This window comes from Benincasa hispida, chromosome 4 (genome assembly GCF_009727055.1).
Source record: "Benincasa hispida cultivar B227 chromosome 4, ASM972705v1, whole genome shotgun sequence".
NCBI classification, from domain to species: domain Eukaryota; kingdom Viridiplantae; phylum Streptophyta; class Magnoliopsida; order Cucurbitales; family Cucurbitaceae; genus Benincasa; species Benincasa hispida.
Genome location: NC_052352.1, coordinates 69,420,259 through 69,434,577, shown reverse-complemented (window position 1 = coordinate 69,434,577; position 14,319 = coordinate 69,420,259). Strand labels below are relative to the sequence as shown.

Here is a 14,319-nt window from a genome sequence, read left to right as displayed (position 1 = left end):
AATAATTTGGTGATTAGAATTGTAGTCTAATCATCCATGGTAAAGGTATAAATAATCAAGAACGAGAAACAAAAAAGGATTAGAATGGTCCATACACATTCTTGTTTTATACTTGTTAACATATATAGCTGAGTTTTATTCTTGTTTATTTATTTTTGTATTCCAGATTATTGCAGTTATAATTACCGAATTATGATAAGAAGCTTTTATTTATTACCCGATTTGGAGTTGCACTTAATTTTGTACGACAACACGGTTGTGGAATTTGAGCAGAATAATATATATAATTTTCCATTTGCTCAAAGAAATTTGATATCCTCATTTAAAAAAAAAAAAATGTGATTGATACTAGTGCAGAAAGAAGTTGATCCTACACCATCCAAACATCGATGCTAACATCCCCATGGGAAATAGCCATAAGGACAGATAGCTTATATTGACTGATTTTTCCAGAAGAGTTGAATTCTAATGATTGATCAGATACATGCTGCAATTGTTAGCATGGAGGAGATGCCTCGGCATGTATCGTTGGAAGGCTTGGAAAATAGATAATAAGATGTTAGAAGGGTCAACCGTCTTGTTTCCAATTTGCCCAAGAAAGCACAATTTTGCAAATTATTTAACCTTTGGATAAGTATTTTAGATAACGTGGTTTCGTAATGGCACAAGCTGTTGGGAGTTGAAGCATGCTGACTTCATTGTATAACAAATAAGATTTGTTTTGATTTTCATGTGTGCTTCCCTGTAAAGTATGTTCCAATTTGATAAATATCAATGGAGGCTAAATCATACATGGTTAAATTAGCGTTTTACTAGACTAATCTCTTCCTCTGTCTTTCAATAACTTGCTTACAAGTCTTATCACATTTAGCTCACATCAAACGTTTTAACTATAAATTTACACGTATACAAGTTTCATGTCTTGATCTGGAATTGTTACATCCCCATTCTGTTTTCTTTTCGAGAGAATTCGAGTTAAGTGACCAAATGTCTTCCCCACTTTCAAATTCATTATCACGTAACAATCCCAGCCGTCCAGTCACCATCAACGTTCGCTAAACCTTGGAAGTGGTTTAGGCCACAGAGATGATGTCATTGCCTTTCGCTATATTTGATGTCTATCTTCGATTTTTCATCATTTTCTTTGCCTTCCTCGAGAAGTTCCGTACCACAGCCTCATCGGAAAATGTTAAAGAAATCTCCTCTTCAATAGTTTCTTTTTTTTTGTACCAGCAATCTTTCGAATTGGGTCCAGTAAATTCTGGAGGTGTATCGGGATCTTCAGGAATATCTTGATATAAGTGTTTCAATATGAAAAGAGCAGTGTCATGATCCCTCCAGTAGTTTCTGCATGCCAAAATCAAACCAGTTAATGGAACAGCTATTTACCAATACACCACCCTCCTTATGCTCAAAACCATTGCAGAGAAACAAAAATGTCATGCAGATTGTGATTGGTAGTATCTACAATTTCTTGCTGGATTTGTCGGACAAGTATTAAAAACTGCACATACCGAAAACTTCCAAGTCTAAGAGCCAACAGCAAATGATATGTACAAAAAGCACCTTATTCATCAGTGATCGTGCATCTATATAATTTTTTCCTAGTGGTCTTAGTACACCCCTTTTGACATTTACATACAAGAAGACCCAGCTTATTCACCATCGACATGAATTAGAAGGTTATAAACTAAAAGCTAAATATATTACCAAGACACTTGTCTACACAGCCATGCAGTTGCAGAGCCCAAATTTTTTTGGCAGCATATGGAAAAAAACAACGCAAGGTTCTTCAGGGAAAATATTGCTTGACATATAGAGAATAGAGGGAAGGGAGCATTATTTCTACTTGATTAAAGAATACAGAAAACTCACGTATGGGATTTAAGGGCTTGCAGATATGGATGCTCAAATGTTTTATCCTGCAAGTCAACGAGCTTTGGTTAAAGAGAGATCAGCAGAAGAGTTATTCTCTCATTATGGACGACAACAATGTCAGGCCAAAATCCAAACAACCGGACAATATTGGGTTGTGGTGGTTGGGGGGGGGGGAGACCCAAACTCAGGATAGCCGAGAAAAATATAAAGGCCAAAATCAATCAAAACTAAATAAAAAAGCTCTATCTATTAATGGCATGATTCAAAACCCTATCTATTAAAAATAAGAAACAAATAACAAAAAAAAAATCCCTGTGGTAATATATCCCAAAAAGAAGTGTCTTAGCCTGATCAAATCTCCCCTTAAAACCCTCCCATTCCTCTTGAACCAAATATTCCAGGAAAACAACAAGAAAGGCAGTCCATAATGTGAGGTGGGGCTCTTTAGACAAACAAGGAACAAAATGCTAATTCAGCTTTGTGCACTCCTATCATGGTTACAGAGTTTTGATCATGTGACCGCATTTCACCCTTCTTTAAAAGAGCATTTTCATTGATGAAGTGAGGTATACAAAAGAGCCACACCTAGGATACTGCATACAAGTCTTTCAGCTAGTGCACAAGGAGGTATAGCTGTAATTACAAAAAAACTTGAACTACAGAAACTATTTCAAATTTTTAAGATGGTTTGTTGGATAAAATGTAAATCGGGAGGCTTAGAGACTACTGTCGGTTGTTCCAGTTTTGGCTAATTACAATCATACTTATTTACTAATTTGCAAAATGCTTCAAGTTAAGTCATTGTATTATTTTTTGTGAGCATCCAAAATGCCTCAAGTTGTGATATCTATGCTAGCTCCTCCATGCCTTGATAGTATACTGTCATACTACTTTCTCAATTTTGGTTTCTCACCCAAAGACTAGGAATGGTATGGTATATAAACTTCCAAATTCTGAATCATGTATCACATGAGAACAAGCAATGTATTACAGACAGATGGAAAATTCAACATCTTAAGATTATATAGTAAAAGGACATACGTACTTGAAGCATGTGATCAATCCGCCCTCCTTCCCTCCCTGTCAATCTCTCCATCATTGCAACACCATAAGACTTCAGTTCTCCTTGAAAATCCTCAGCTTCTTCTACAATAGGTGCAGAAAAAATGAAAGAAGGAGAATGAGATCTCATTTATTTATTTTATTTATTTACAAGTACGTAAGGAGAGGGAGAGGACATTCTAAAAGATAGCTCAGTCTTTTGAAAAACGATGACGAAATTGGAAAAAGATGGCTCATAGTTATCATAGAGATCCTGCTTGGCGCTAGTTCCAAATAGTAAGAGACTCCACTCTGGTATGAAGGAAAGCCGTGGACAGCCGTTCATAAAGGAATTCAACCTGATCATCCAAATGATGCTACTGGTAGTGGCAGGAAAGAACTGGATCTCAGTTCAGAGCTTGATCAGTGCATAGTTGGACTCAAAAGCTATATTGATTCTCTTGTCAACATGGTTACGTGCACTCAATTATGTACGCAAGTAACAATGTACAAAATCAGGCAGATACTGCGTTAGGAACTGATATATTACCTTCTGGACCATCTGCTTTTCTAGATTGGCAAACTGTGAGTACTTTCACCTGTCAAATAATGTACGCCAGAAACTTCAGCAATTTCTTACATTAACTCAATACCAAACATATATCTATCGGGAGGAAATTTTTATTTCAACAAAGCTCTTAGAAAGAACCAAAACCAAGCTCAAGTTAAGGCAAGCTAGATAGTAATCACATTTGCAAATACTCGCACGCACATAAAGAAGTTTGTTACACGCTTGAAAATAAAAAACCTTAAGAAACAAATATGGGGGTGACCATATTTAACCACATATTTAACCACAACCATTTAGATAAAAGTACTAGGGGTGTTCAAATGCCCAACAATCTAAACAATTCGGACTATCCAACCCAAATAGTAAAGGTTGGGTTGGGTTAGTTTTAATTTTCGGTTGGTTTGGAGTGAATTTGTTATGTATTTTCGGGCTGGGTTGGGTTTGGGTTGCACTTTTTAAAAATTCGGGTTGACCCAAACCAACCCAAATTTCTAATATTGTTATTATTATTATTAATATATATATATATTATAACATAAATATAATCCATATATATTTTTATGATGTTTATATGAAGTTTATAATAGATATCTTGAATTTTGATATTTAAGATTTGAGTTTTATGAAATTTTAATTATTAGCCTTTGTTGTAAATAAACTTAAGTATTTTAAGTTAATAAAAAAATGTAATAAAAAAAAAAGAAAAAGAATAAATAACCCAACAACTCAACCCAGCCCAATACAAATTTTAAGAGTTGGGGTGGGATGGTTTGGAGACCTTATTCGTGTCATTCGGGTTGCCAACCCGACGAACCCGAATTTTTGGGTTGGTCCAAAAAATCTCCCAACCCAACCAATGTACACCCATAAAAAGTACAAACACAAAGGAACTGTGGACATATGTGCATACCTTTACAAGAGTAAGTAATAAAATATTAATCTAATTTTTGTACTTTGGCTCCCTTTGGTGGCTTTCTTTTTGCTACAGTCATGTATTCTTTCATTTTTCTCCGAATTCTCATAACATTAACATACATGCACACACACATATATATGTATGTATGTATTCCTTACATAATAAGATACAATTTGTAAAATTTGATTTAGATTTTTATTTTTCTATCAGCTAAAATCATATTATATATTTTTATAAACTAATTGATTGTATAAAGTTAGATTAGATTCATGAATGGCACCATTTCATAGGTTATTCCAAAAGAAATTTAACATTAACCATTTTATATTAATGTAGTTAAAAAGTAAATAAATAAATAATATCAGCAATTAATTTTAATATTCATTATTTTTTGTGCATTTAGGATGGCAATGCCCTTAAAAGGAATTCCACCCAAGAATCTTCTTAGAATGCATTTTAACGAGCAACGCAATTGGAAGGTAAATTCCAAGTACAGCTTTAACAATAATAGAATGGAAGTAATTTAAATAATTTCAGAATGTATTTTTCTTTAATATCAAATGGTGTACTAGTAACTTGTATAGTATGATGAAAAGATCTAAAAAATTGATTGATGAAGGCGCAATCTTAAAAAGTTTATTACAACCCACCCCAAAAGTGTGTAGATTGTCCTTCATTGCCTGGGAACGAAGAGCCAAGTTATCAGCAAATTCCTGCACAACATACAGGAAAATCTATCAGAATCACAAAAGCAAGTTCAAGAATAATGAAATTCACTATATCAATACAATGAAGATATTTACACGAAATCCAATATGCAACCTCCTTCCACCTCTATGGAAAGGTATAATAACAGGTCGTTTAAGCATGTACTCCTTGCAAACAAGTGGCTCTACTCTGTATAAATTCAACAAAACTTCCATTAAACGTTCTCCATAATGTATACTAATTACTACCATATGGAGAAGAAAATGAGAAAATGGAGATTGATTACAAACAAGAAAATCACATCTTATTGTTCTTTTTTAAAGGAGAGAATTTCAATTTAAAATATTATGAATGAACTCAAAACGCAGCAAAGAAATGTTTAGGCATGCATTCACAGAGCAAAATGTCCGAGAGCATGTGGTTGGGCTCTGTGGATAAGTGGTGCGCATATAACAAATGACTCCAAGAATGCATGCCCAAAAAGACATAAATAGAAAATGACGGTGTCAAACTAAAAGCAGAGGTCAAAGAGGAGAAAGGATGTCGGTCAAATAACAGACAAGTACATCACAAAGTGGCTGGTTATTAAAAATAATCAAGCACTTGAATGGTCAAAAATGCATTTTCTATTGGCGAATTACAAAAGGTAGCTTTCAAAGACCTATATGCTACAGGATCAAATGGATGAAAAATGTTAAACATTTGTCGACAAGCTGGCATCTCTTCATTTATATTTTCTTCATCCCAATATTCTTGCCCTTTTCCTGAAGACCAACAAAAAAGTTTTAGAATCATCAAAATAATTTAGCATATAAACCAAAGTCCAGGAGTGCAACTGAACTCCAGATTCAGAAAGAACATATGGGATACCAATATCAAAATAAAAAGAAACTTGCTAGTTTAATGCCAAAAAGAAACATCAATTTTTCTGCAATGCAAGATGGATTTACATGTACAGCACGTTAATCAATTATAATAAATAAGTCTCGTTAGCATGCAGATCACTTCTATGATCTGAAATCAAGAAACAAAATGGGCAGACAGCTCTTACTCCTTTTTTTTTTTTTTTTTTTAAAAAAAAAACATTTCATTAATAAATGAAAAGAAACAAAAAGTTCAAAGATACAATTTCCTAGAAGGGTAGAACAATAACGCAAGCAAAACAAGGGAGATGAAACATCCCCAATAAATCCAAATAAAAAAGGGGAAAAGAAGAAAAAAAGAAAACCAGCATCGCAACAGAGCAACTCTTTCCATAAACACTAGGCCAATTCAATCTTCCCCAAATACCACAAACAAAAAGATCTCCAAACATCACCGAAGCAACAGCCCTCTTAACAACTGAAAACTCACTCAATAAAATCATTTGGAGGGCCTAATGTTTGTAAACTAAATCAAGTATGCAACAAGATTATCCAGCTCCATACTAAATAGTTTAGGCATCCTAAACATTTCAACATAGATAGAGAGTTTACAGGGGCAACTAAATGGTCCTCGTTTGGTAAGGTTTTATAGATACCTGAGAATAGAGAATGTCTGGGAATCAAAGATGGTTGTGTTTGGTTGTGCATGGGAATGCTATCAGAATTTTATGAACAAAAATTATGTTTTTATTTAATTTATGAAAGTAAGCATGAAAATCTTTTATAATTGTAATAGATTAATTTATTAACCAATAAACAACATTCAATATATCAATTTAAAAAAATTAATTAATTATGAATCAATAATAATTTTAATTGTAAATATTTGAAAAATGAGTATTTATAATTAAAAATAACCAATTAGTATATTTAATGAACGTCATACTAATTGTAATTTAATACCTAATCATTTTATTAATGAATTAATTTTAACATTAGTAATTTTAATTTTTAATTAAATAATATAAGAACATATATTCTAAAAAACAATATATTTTATAAAAATAATAAAAAAGATAAAAATATGATATATCAATAAAGAATACTTAATTATTATTTTTTTACATATGATGTGTTAATAATGAATGAAATAATAAAAATTAAGAACAATAAATAATTAACTGATCTACATATTCATAACAAATGATCAAATTAAAATTAATCTTAGTAAATAATTACTTGTTATTAAAAAAACAATAAAGTAATAAATTATTAGTATAGAAATAGAATTTTTGTACTAATTAAATTTAACTAATCCTAGTTTACTAATTAAATATATTTAAGATATTGTTCACTAATAAATTATTAATTTATGTAAAAAAATAATTGTATTCATTTAATAAAATTTTATTATAAAAATAAGTTAAGTAAAAATTTTAATAGATTGTTATTGATTTATGAAAATAAATATTTATATTATTTATTAAATTAATATTAATTACTTAACTAATTAACTAGATTTAAAGTGAAATTATATATAAAATAAAAACAGATGATGAAAGGGAAAGAAACCCACAATTTTGAAAGGGAATAGAAAACTCTTATCTGTGGGAAATGAGAATGTCTAAGAATAGCTTATTCCCAGACAAATAGTTGAAAATTGTAAAACAAGCATGGGATTTGGATGCCTATGCCAATTCCCATGTAGAAAACCCTCCAACCAAACGACCCCTTATATCAATGCATATTTACCTTGTAACGACACACCATTGCAGATAGACGATTAATGATTACAACAATTATTTCCATAAAGATTATAATGTAGCTAGCATGTCAAAAATGCGAGCTTACCAATTCCAATACGGATATTACGAAGTGCAAGAAAGACGCCAAGAGGAGATCCAACAGCAAAAAATGTATCAACCTAAGAGAAAAAAATATTGTAGATAAAATAGTCAAAAACCAGTATTCTCTAACGCTGAACAAGGATATAAAATATAGCATGAACACATGTATTGGAATATATCTAAAGAATTTTCTCTTGTCAATCACACTCCTCCTGCCGTACCTTAAATGCAAGCTTTTTGTACTTTATACTAGGAGTAAAACTCTTTGAGCCATCATCTTGTTCAGGAGGTACCTCTTCTAACATGGGCTCCTTAGGCATACCTATTAAACTTTTCTTCTTTCCTGATAAAATGTTTCAAAAATTGAAAATATCATTTGTATAACAAGTAAACAAAAAAGTGAAACAATTCTGAGGCACCTTCACTCAATCCTCCATCTGTATCCCTATTAGCAGACACCAATTCAAGTTCTGCCAACTTGTTTTTAAGATAATCAACCTAACAAACACAAAGTTCAAATAAGACATCCTACAAATGGAAGTTGCACGTTGAAAGCATATAGGAATAAGTAAAACATGACACGTGCATGCAAGGGAATGCATAATCATTCTTGTACGTTGGAAGTGTACAAGGATAAATAAAACATGACATATGTCATATGTGTGTAATAACGCTGAGTCTACTGACCTCTTCTTTCAGGGATTTGATTACTTCGTCTTTATCATTTGAATCCTCAAATTGTAGCTCACTGGTTCTATTTACACTAGGAACCTCTAAGTCGCAGTTTTCATTTTTATTTAACCCCTCCACCTCATCGCTTGTTTGGGGAAGCCTTTCACTGGAATCGTAGTCAGCCACCCCACAAGGATTTTCTTGTTTGGTAATGAGATCAGATGAATGTGACGCCACAGGGTCCACAACAACTGAAGGATCTTCCAAATGCATTTGATGCATATTTCTCTCATCATCCTCTTTAGCCAGGTGTAAGTCTGAACATCCATAAACGGCAGTTGAACAGTTATCCTCTGTATCAAAGGAAGAGTTATGCGCAGAGTATTGATTGTCCACCCCTGAGAACCCTTCACTTCTAGCATGCTCCCCATACATCCAATCCATTGGAAAAGGAGATGACAGATTCTCCTGGTGGCAGAGGATATCATATGAAAGGACACTTCCCAAAGAATGTCCATAGATGGAAACCTGAGTAATAATACGAAATATATAAAAAACCCAATATGCATAATCGAATTTGACGGAAGTCAATGGTAAAAATAAAATAATCATTGAGCCACATACCTTTCCATCATACCCTGGATTCCTTCTAAGGAACTTCATATAAAGTCGATTTAATTGGTTAGATACCTGGAGAGAAATCAATATGCCCGTTCAGTCATAGTTCCATGGACGTTTGAAGAGCTTCATATCATGAAAATCTGTCAGTGCTACATAACCAGTATTATAACACTTCCACACTGTAGACAGTATCCCTCGTATTTGAGTGTACTTCAGAAGGTTTCTTGCAATCACAGCATTTATTGGATTATCTAAAGCTGGGAAGAGCTTAGTGATGAAAATAATAATAGAGGAAAAACACAATATTTACGTGGAAATCCAAGACCAGGGAGAAAAACCAAGGTACAGATCTTTTCTTTTATTATTATAAAACTAATACACTGAATACATGAGAACAGGATGAATAAATAGACTTGTAGAGAGAGTAAAAACCCTATTTTCAACACTCCCCTCAAGTTGGTGCATAAATGTCGATAAGACCCAACTTGCTGAGACAATAGTCAAAATTTGGTCTAAGCAACCCCTTGGTGAGAACATCTGCCACTTGTTGATTAGACGGAATATAGGGAATACAAATGCTCCCGTTATCCAATCTTTCTTTAATGAAGTGTCGGTCAATCTCTACATGTTTGGTCCTGTCATGCTGAACTGGGTTGTTCGTAATGTTTATTACAGCCTTATTATCACAGAACAATCTCATTGGAAGCTCCCTGTCTTGGTAAAGATTAGTCAACACTTTATTTAACCAGATTTCTTCACATATTCCCAAATTCATTGCCCTGTACTCAGCTTCAGCACTACTCCTCGCCACTACTCCCTGTTTCTTACTTCACCAAGTGACAAGGTTACCCCAGACAAAGGTACAATATCCAGAAATTGACTTTCTATCAATAACAGAGCCTGCCTAATCAGAATCTGTATAAGCTTCAATCGTTCTTTTCCCAGATTTTTTAAACATTAAGCCCTTACCGGGGGTTCCCTTCAAATATCGAAGGGTACGCTCAACTGCATTCATATGTTCCTCAACGGAGCTTGCATAAACTGGCTCACAACGCTTACTGCATATGAAATGTCTGGTCTGGTATGGGATAGGTAGATCAGCTTTCCAACCAACCTCTGGTACCTTTCCTTTCTCACAGGAACCTCGTTGTTTGTAACACCAAGTTTTGCATTATACTGCACAGGTGTGTCAACAGGTTTACAGCCAGTCATGTCATGTCTGTCTCTTTGAGTAAATCAAGTGTATATTTTCTTTGCGATATTGAAATACCTTCTCTTAATCGAGCTACCTCCATTCCCAGGAAGTATCTCAGCATACCAAGGTCTTTAATTTCAAATTCTTTGGCCATTCTCATTTTAAGCCTCAAAATTTCACTCTCATCATCACCAGACAAAACAATATCATCAACATACACTATGAGAACAGCAACCTTCCCGGAAACCGATCGTTTTGTAAATAATGTATGATCTGAGTGCCCTTGGTTGTAACCTTGTGCTTTAACAAATGTAGTAAACCTATCGAACCAAGCCCTTGGGGATTGTTTCAGTCCATATAAGGATTTCTTCAGTCTGCAAACCTTGTGCTTGAACTGACTTTCAAATCCAGGAGGCGGGCTCATATAGACCTCCTCTTCAAGTCTCACCATTAAGACACGCATTTTTAACGTCCAATTGAATACAGTGGCCAATCTTGTTAAACAAGCACTGACAACAAACAACGAATAGTGTTGAGTTTACAACAGGAGAGAAAGTTTCAGAATATTCAACTCCATAAGTCTGAGGGTAAAACCTTTAGCAACAAGTCTGGCCTTATACCGATCAATTTCGTCCCATCTGACTTGTATTTTACGAGTAAAAACCCATTTAAACCAACCGTCTTGTGTCCTTCTGGTAAAAGTACCTGTTCCATGTACATTTTTCTCAAGCGCCCTCATTTCTTCCATAACAGCCGATTTCCATTCAAAGTTCTCCATCGCTTGAACATATTGCTTGGAATTATTATGGTGTCCAAGCTAGTGGTAAATGCTTTTAATGAAGAAGACAAGTTATTATACGTCAAGTTGCTGTGCATAGAGTACTTTGCACATGAGCGAGTACCTTTCCTTAATGCTAGTCGGTAAGGTCGAGAGAGGCATCATGATTTTCCACTTCTCTCGGTATCTCAGCATGACTGGTCACCTGTAAATCGAGATTTTTAGTAATATCTTCCACTCCTTTGTCAACAATAGGACTTTTATCTTTATTATTCTCTCTTTCAGTTGTTCCTTCATCTGACACATATTCTGTATGGTCATTTCGACCTCCTTCATCTTTTTCGTCCCTGCACTTGTCAGTCTCCATACATATATCAACTTCATTAGTTTCAGGAATACACGTACCTGAACCATATGCCGGTTCTAACTCCTGGACCTGAGCCGATGGATTAACAGGTGGTAATTCTTCCTTTCAACGATTCTTCCTATAGTAAGTTATCCAACGAAGCTGGTTGGTAGGGAGAACAAGACAGGCTCGTTCAGAACTAGTGGAAGGGATCAGAGTGGAATCCCCTAAGGGAATAGCATAGGTGGACCAGTTAGGCTCTTCACTTGGACTCTCCCCCTGAAGATGACTAACAGGAAAGAAAGGTTGGTCTTCAACAAAGGTAATATCCATGGATACAAAATATTTTCTAAAGGATGGATAATAGCATTTATATCCACGTTGATGAAGGGGATACCCAACAAAGACACATTTTTTAGCACGAGGGTGAAATTTTGTGCGATTTGGGCCATGAGAGTGGACAAAAGCGACACAGCCGAAGACACGGAGGGGTACATCGAAAATCAGACGAGTAGTCGAAAAGGACTCTTTGAAAAGGTCTAAGGGATTATGAAAGTCAAGGACACGAGAAGGCATACGGTTGATGAGGTGAGCCGCTGTAAGAATGACATCGCCCCATAGGTAGGACGGAAGAGTAGCAGACACCATTAAAGACCGGGCAACTTCCATCAGATGACGATTTTTACCTCGGCTACTCCATTTTATTGAGGGGTATAAGCACACGAGCTCTGATAAACAATGCCCTTAGACACAAGAAAGTCATGAACAGAGGTATTAAAGAACTCTCGTCCATTATCACTCCTTAAAATCCCAATTTTGGCATGGAACTGGGTTTCAATCATAGTATAAATTTGTTTAAAGGTAGACGACACCTCTGACTTATCGGCTAGTAAGAACACCCAAGTAAGACGTGTATGGTCATCTATGAAGGTGACGAACCAACGTTTACCAGTAGAGGTAGTGGTTGGTGATGGTCCCCAGACATCACTATGAATAAGGGAGAAGGGACTAGATGGCTTATATGGTTGAATCATTCGACCTCCTTTCAGAACCATCGGACCGCGTTGCCGGTGTACACCCAAGGAGTCGCGACAGGCCCGATAGTAGTTACTCCGATCTGGCAAGGAGAGCAGATCTCTCGATTCTGTTCTCAGCTTCGTGTTTACCCAGAGGAATTGAATGGGTTTTTGGCAACCATCTGGAGCCAGTTTGCAGCGACCGGGCCATCTCCTTCTCATAATGGCTTTAACTCGGGTGCAAAAATCTCTCAGCGGCTATCCGACCAGTACTGCACATATTTGGGTCAAATCCGGCCAACACTAAACCGATCCCTCTTCAAAGCTCTCAAATTATTACTATGCCTATCCGTCGCAGTCCAAATAATCTCCCGGCACAAATCCATTCCCTTGCCACGCAGGCAGGACCATCAATACGAGGGCGACTTATCTGATCGATTTCAGCAGCCTGTTGTTCACGTTCTAGGGGATCTGCTAACATAGTTACTTCCAATGCAATGTTTGGTTTTGTCGGACGTGGCTATGGCCATATACATGGACTTTGTTTTCATGTAAATGTGGTGACAATCGGGTTAGGTGCGGCCTTTTTGTTTGGCATCGTTGTTTGAGTAAGCACCAGCAACAAGTCCTGGATGTTTGCCAGAGATACCAATGCTTGCACAACACCTTCCAACCGCGTCACTTACGTATAAGTGCTCTTCCAGGTGACGATTGTGCGTGAATGCAGTGTGCATATAGAACGAGGCCGGCCAATCTGGGGCTTGCCATAACTATTGATATAAGAGCCGAGACCGTAAGGCAAATAAGACTAAGTTATCCATATTTTGTTGCCCCCTAACCTACACATACCTTTTTCACAACGATTCTGTTTGCTTGTTCAGGGGAGTAGCCAGCCGCCAATTCTGTGGGTAGAGCAGTTGCTTCGGAACAATTTCTCCTGTTCAGATTATTCCGAATTAGATTTGTCTCCTACCTTATATGGAGCTTGCGAATTGACTGGGACCATGAGAAAGTTAATTCTCCCCAAGATTTAGCAAGAATATATTTCTACCAAACTAGAACTCCTAACACATGGAAATGGGGAGGAAATTATTGGCCAATGACCCAAAATCCAGTTTTGTTATTATAAGCAGTTTTTGTTTTGAACAACAGAATCGTTGAAATTTGTGATAAATTAATCTGAAAGGCAAAATAGAGATAGGGAACAGATTCGTTCCACGCCGCGAATTTATTGGTATCTTCCTCGTGATACTCATGTAGACCAAGGTTGGAAGTTGTGCCAAGCATCTGTATCTGACAATCTGCTGATGCAAAAGCCAACCACCCCATGATTCTCACATTCATTTGGAGTATGACCCGACTACAAACCGGTCTCTGGCGAAAATCACCACGTAAGTCGTCCATGGTCGCCGGCGTGGCACTGGTGAGCCGGACCTGAGAGATCACCGTGTAAATGAGAAAGCTCAGCCGGATACATATGCCTCGGCTGCAACTGCTCAAGATGGTTGCCCAAAAAACCCTCAATATCTCTGGTAAAAGTAGACGAACTGAGAAGCAGAATCGGGAGAGATTTCTTGCTCTTCCTTGCCACGACGGAGTAACTCAATCGGGGCCGTGTCGTGCGGAACTCTGGGTTGGCATACTAAACCGGCAACAGCTCGGATTATCTGACAGGAAGAAAAATTCCGAAACCCATCCCAGTGGGTCGTGGTTCTGGAAGGACGTCGAAGATCGGAGAACGAAAACCGTCCGTCAAAGAGAAGTTGAATTGTCCTTTGCAGGCGATCGGAAAAAACAGAAGGGGTTCGAGCAGAAGAACGAACCGCCATAGGAAGCTTTGCTTTTTTTGCAGGTCATGACCTCTGAT

General features: G+C 36.3%; 1 protein-coding gene across 3 annotated transcripts in view; it reads right to left on the bottom strand.

The window, feature by feature from the left end:
* Positions 1 to 703: 703 nt before the first annotated feature.
* Positions 704 to 14,319, bottom strand: part of LOC120075532 (phospholipase SGR2) — a 25,333-nt gene continuing 11,717 nt past the window's right edge. For 2 of the 3 annotated variants that reach the window (XM_039029016.1, XM_039029019.1), the window contains 12 exons: positions 9,121 to 9,186; positions 8,512 to 9,024; positions 8,244 to 8,322; positions 8,046 to 8,167; positions 7,829 to 7,901; positions 5,776 to 5,878; positions 5,210 to 5,303; positions 5,057 to 5,119; positions 3,470 to 3,518; positions 2,924 to 3,024; positions 1,876 to 1,922; positions 704 to 1,347 (listed from right to left, as the gene is read on the bottom strand). In XM_039029016.1, the coding sequence (XP_038884944.1) occupies positions 1,119 to 1,347; positions 1,876 to 1,922; positions 2,924 to 3,024; positions 3,470 to 3,518; positions 5,057 to 5,119; positions 5,210 to 5,303; positions 5,776 to 5,878; positions 7,829 to 7,901; positions 8,046 to 8,167; positions 8,244 to 8,322; positions 8,512 to 9,024; positions 9,121 to 9,186 (1,539 nt within the window). In that variant the 3' untranslated portion in view covers positions 704 to 1,118. Of the gene's footprint in view, positions 1,348 to 1,875; positions 1,923 to 2,919; positions 3,025 to 3,469; positions 3,519 to 5,056; positions 5,120 to 5,209; positions 5,304 to 5,775; positions 5,879 to 7,828; positions 7,902 to 8,045; positions 8,168 to 8,243; positions 8,323 to 8,511; positions 9,025 to 9,120; positions 9,187 to 14,319 lie in introns of all 3 variants that reach the window. The other variant, XM_039029018.1, reaches the window with a different exon arrangement.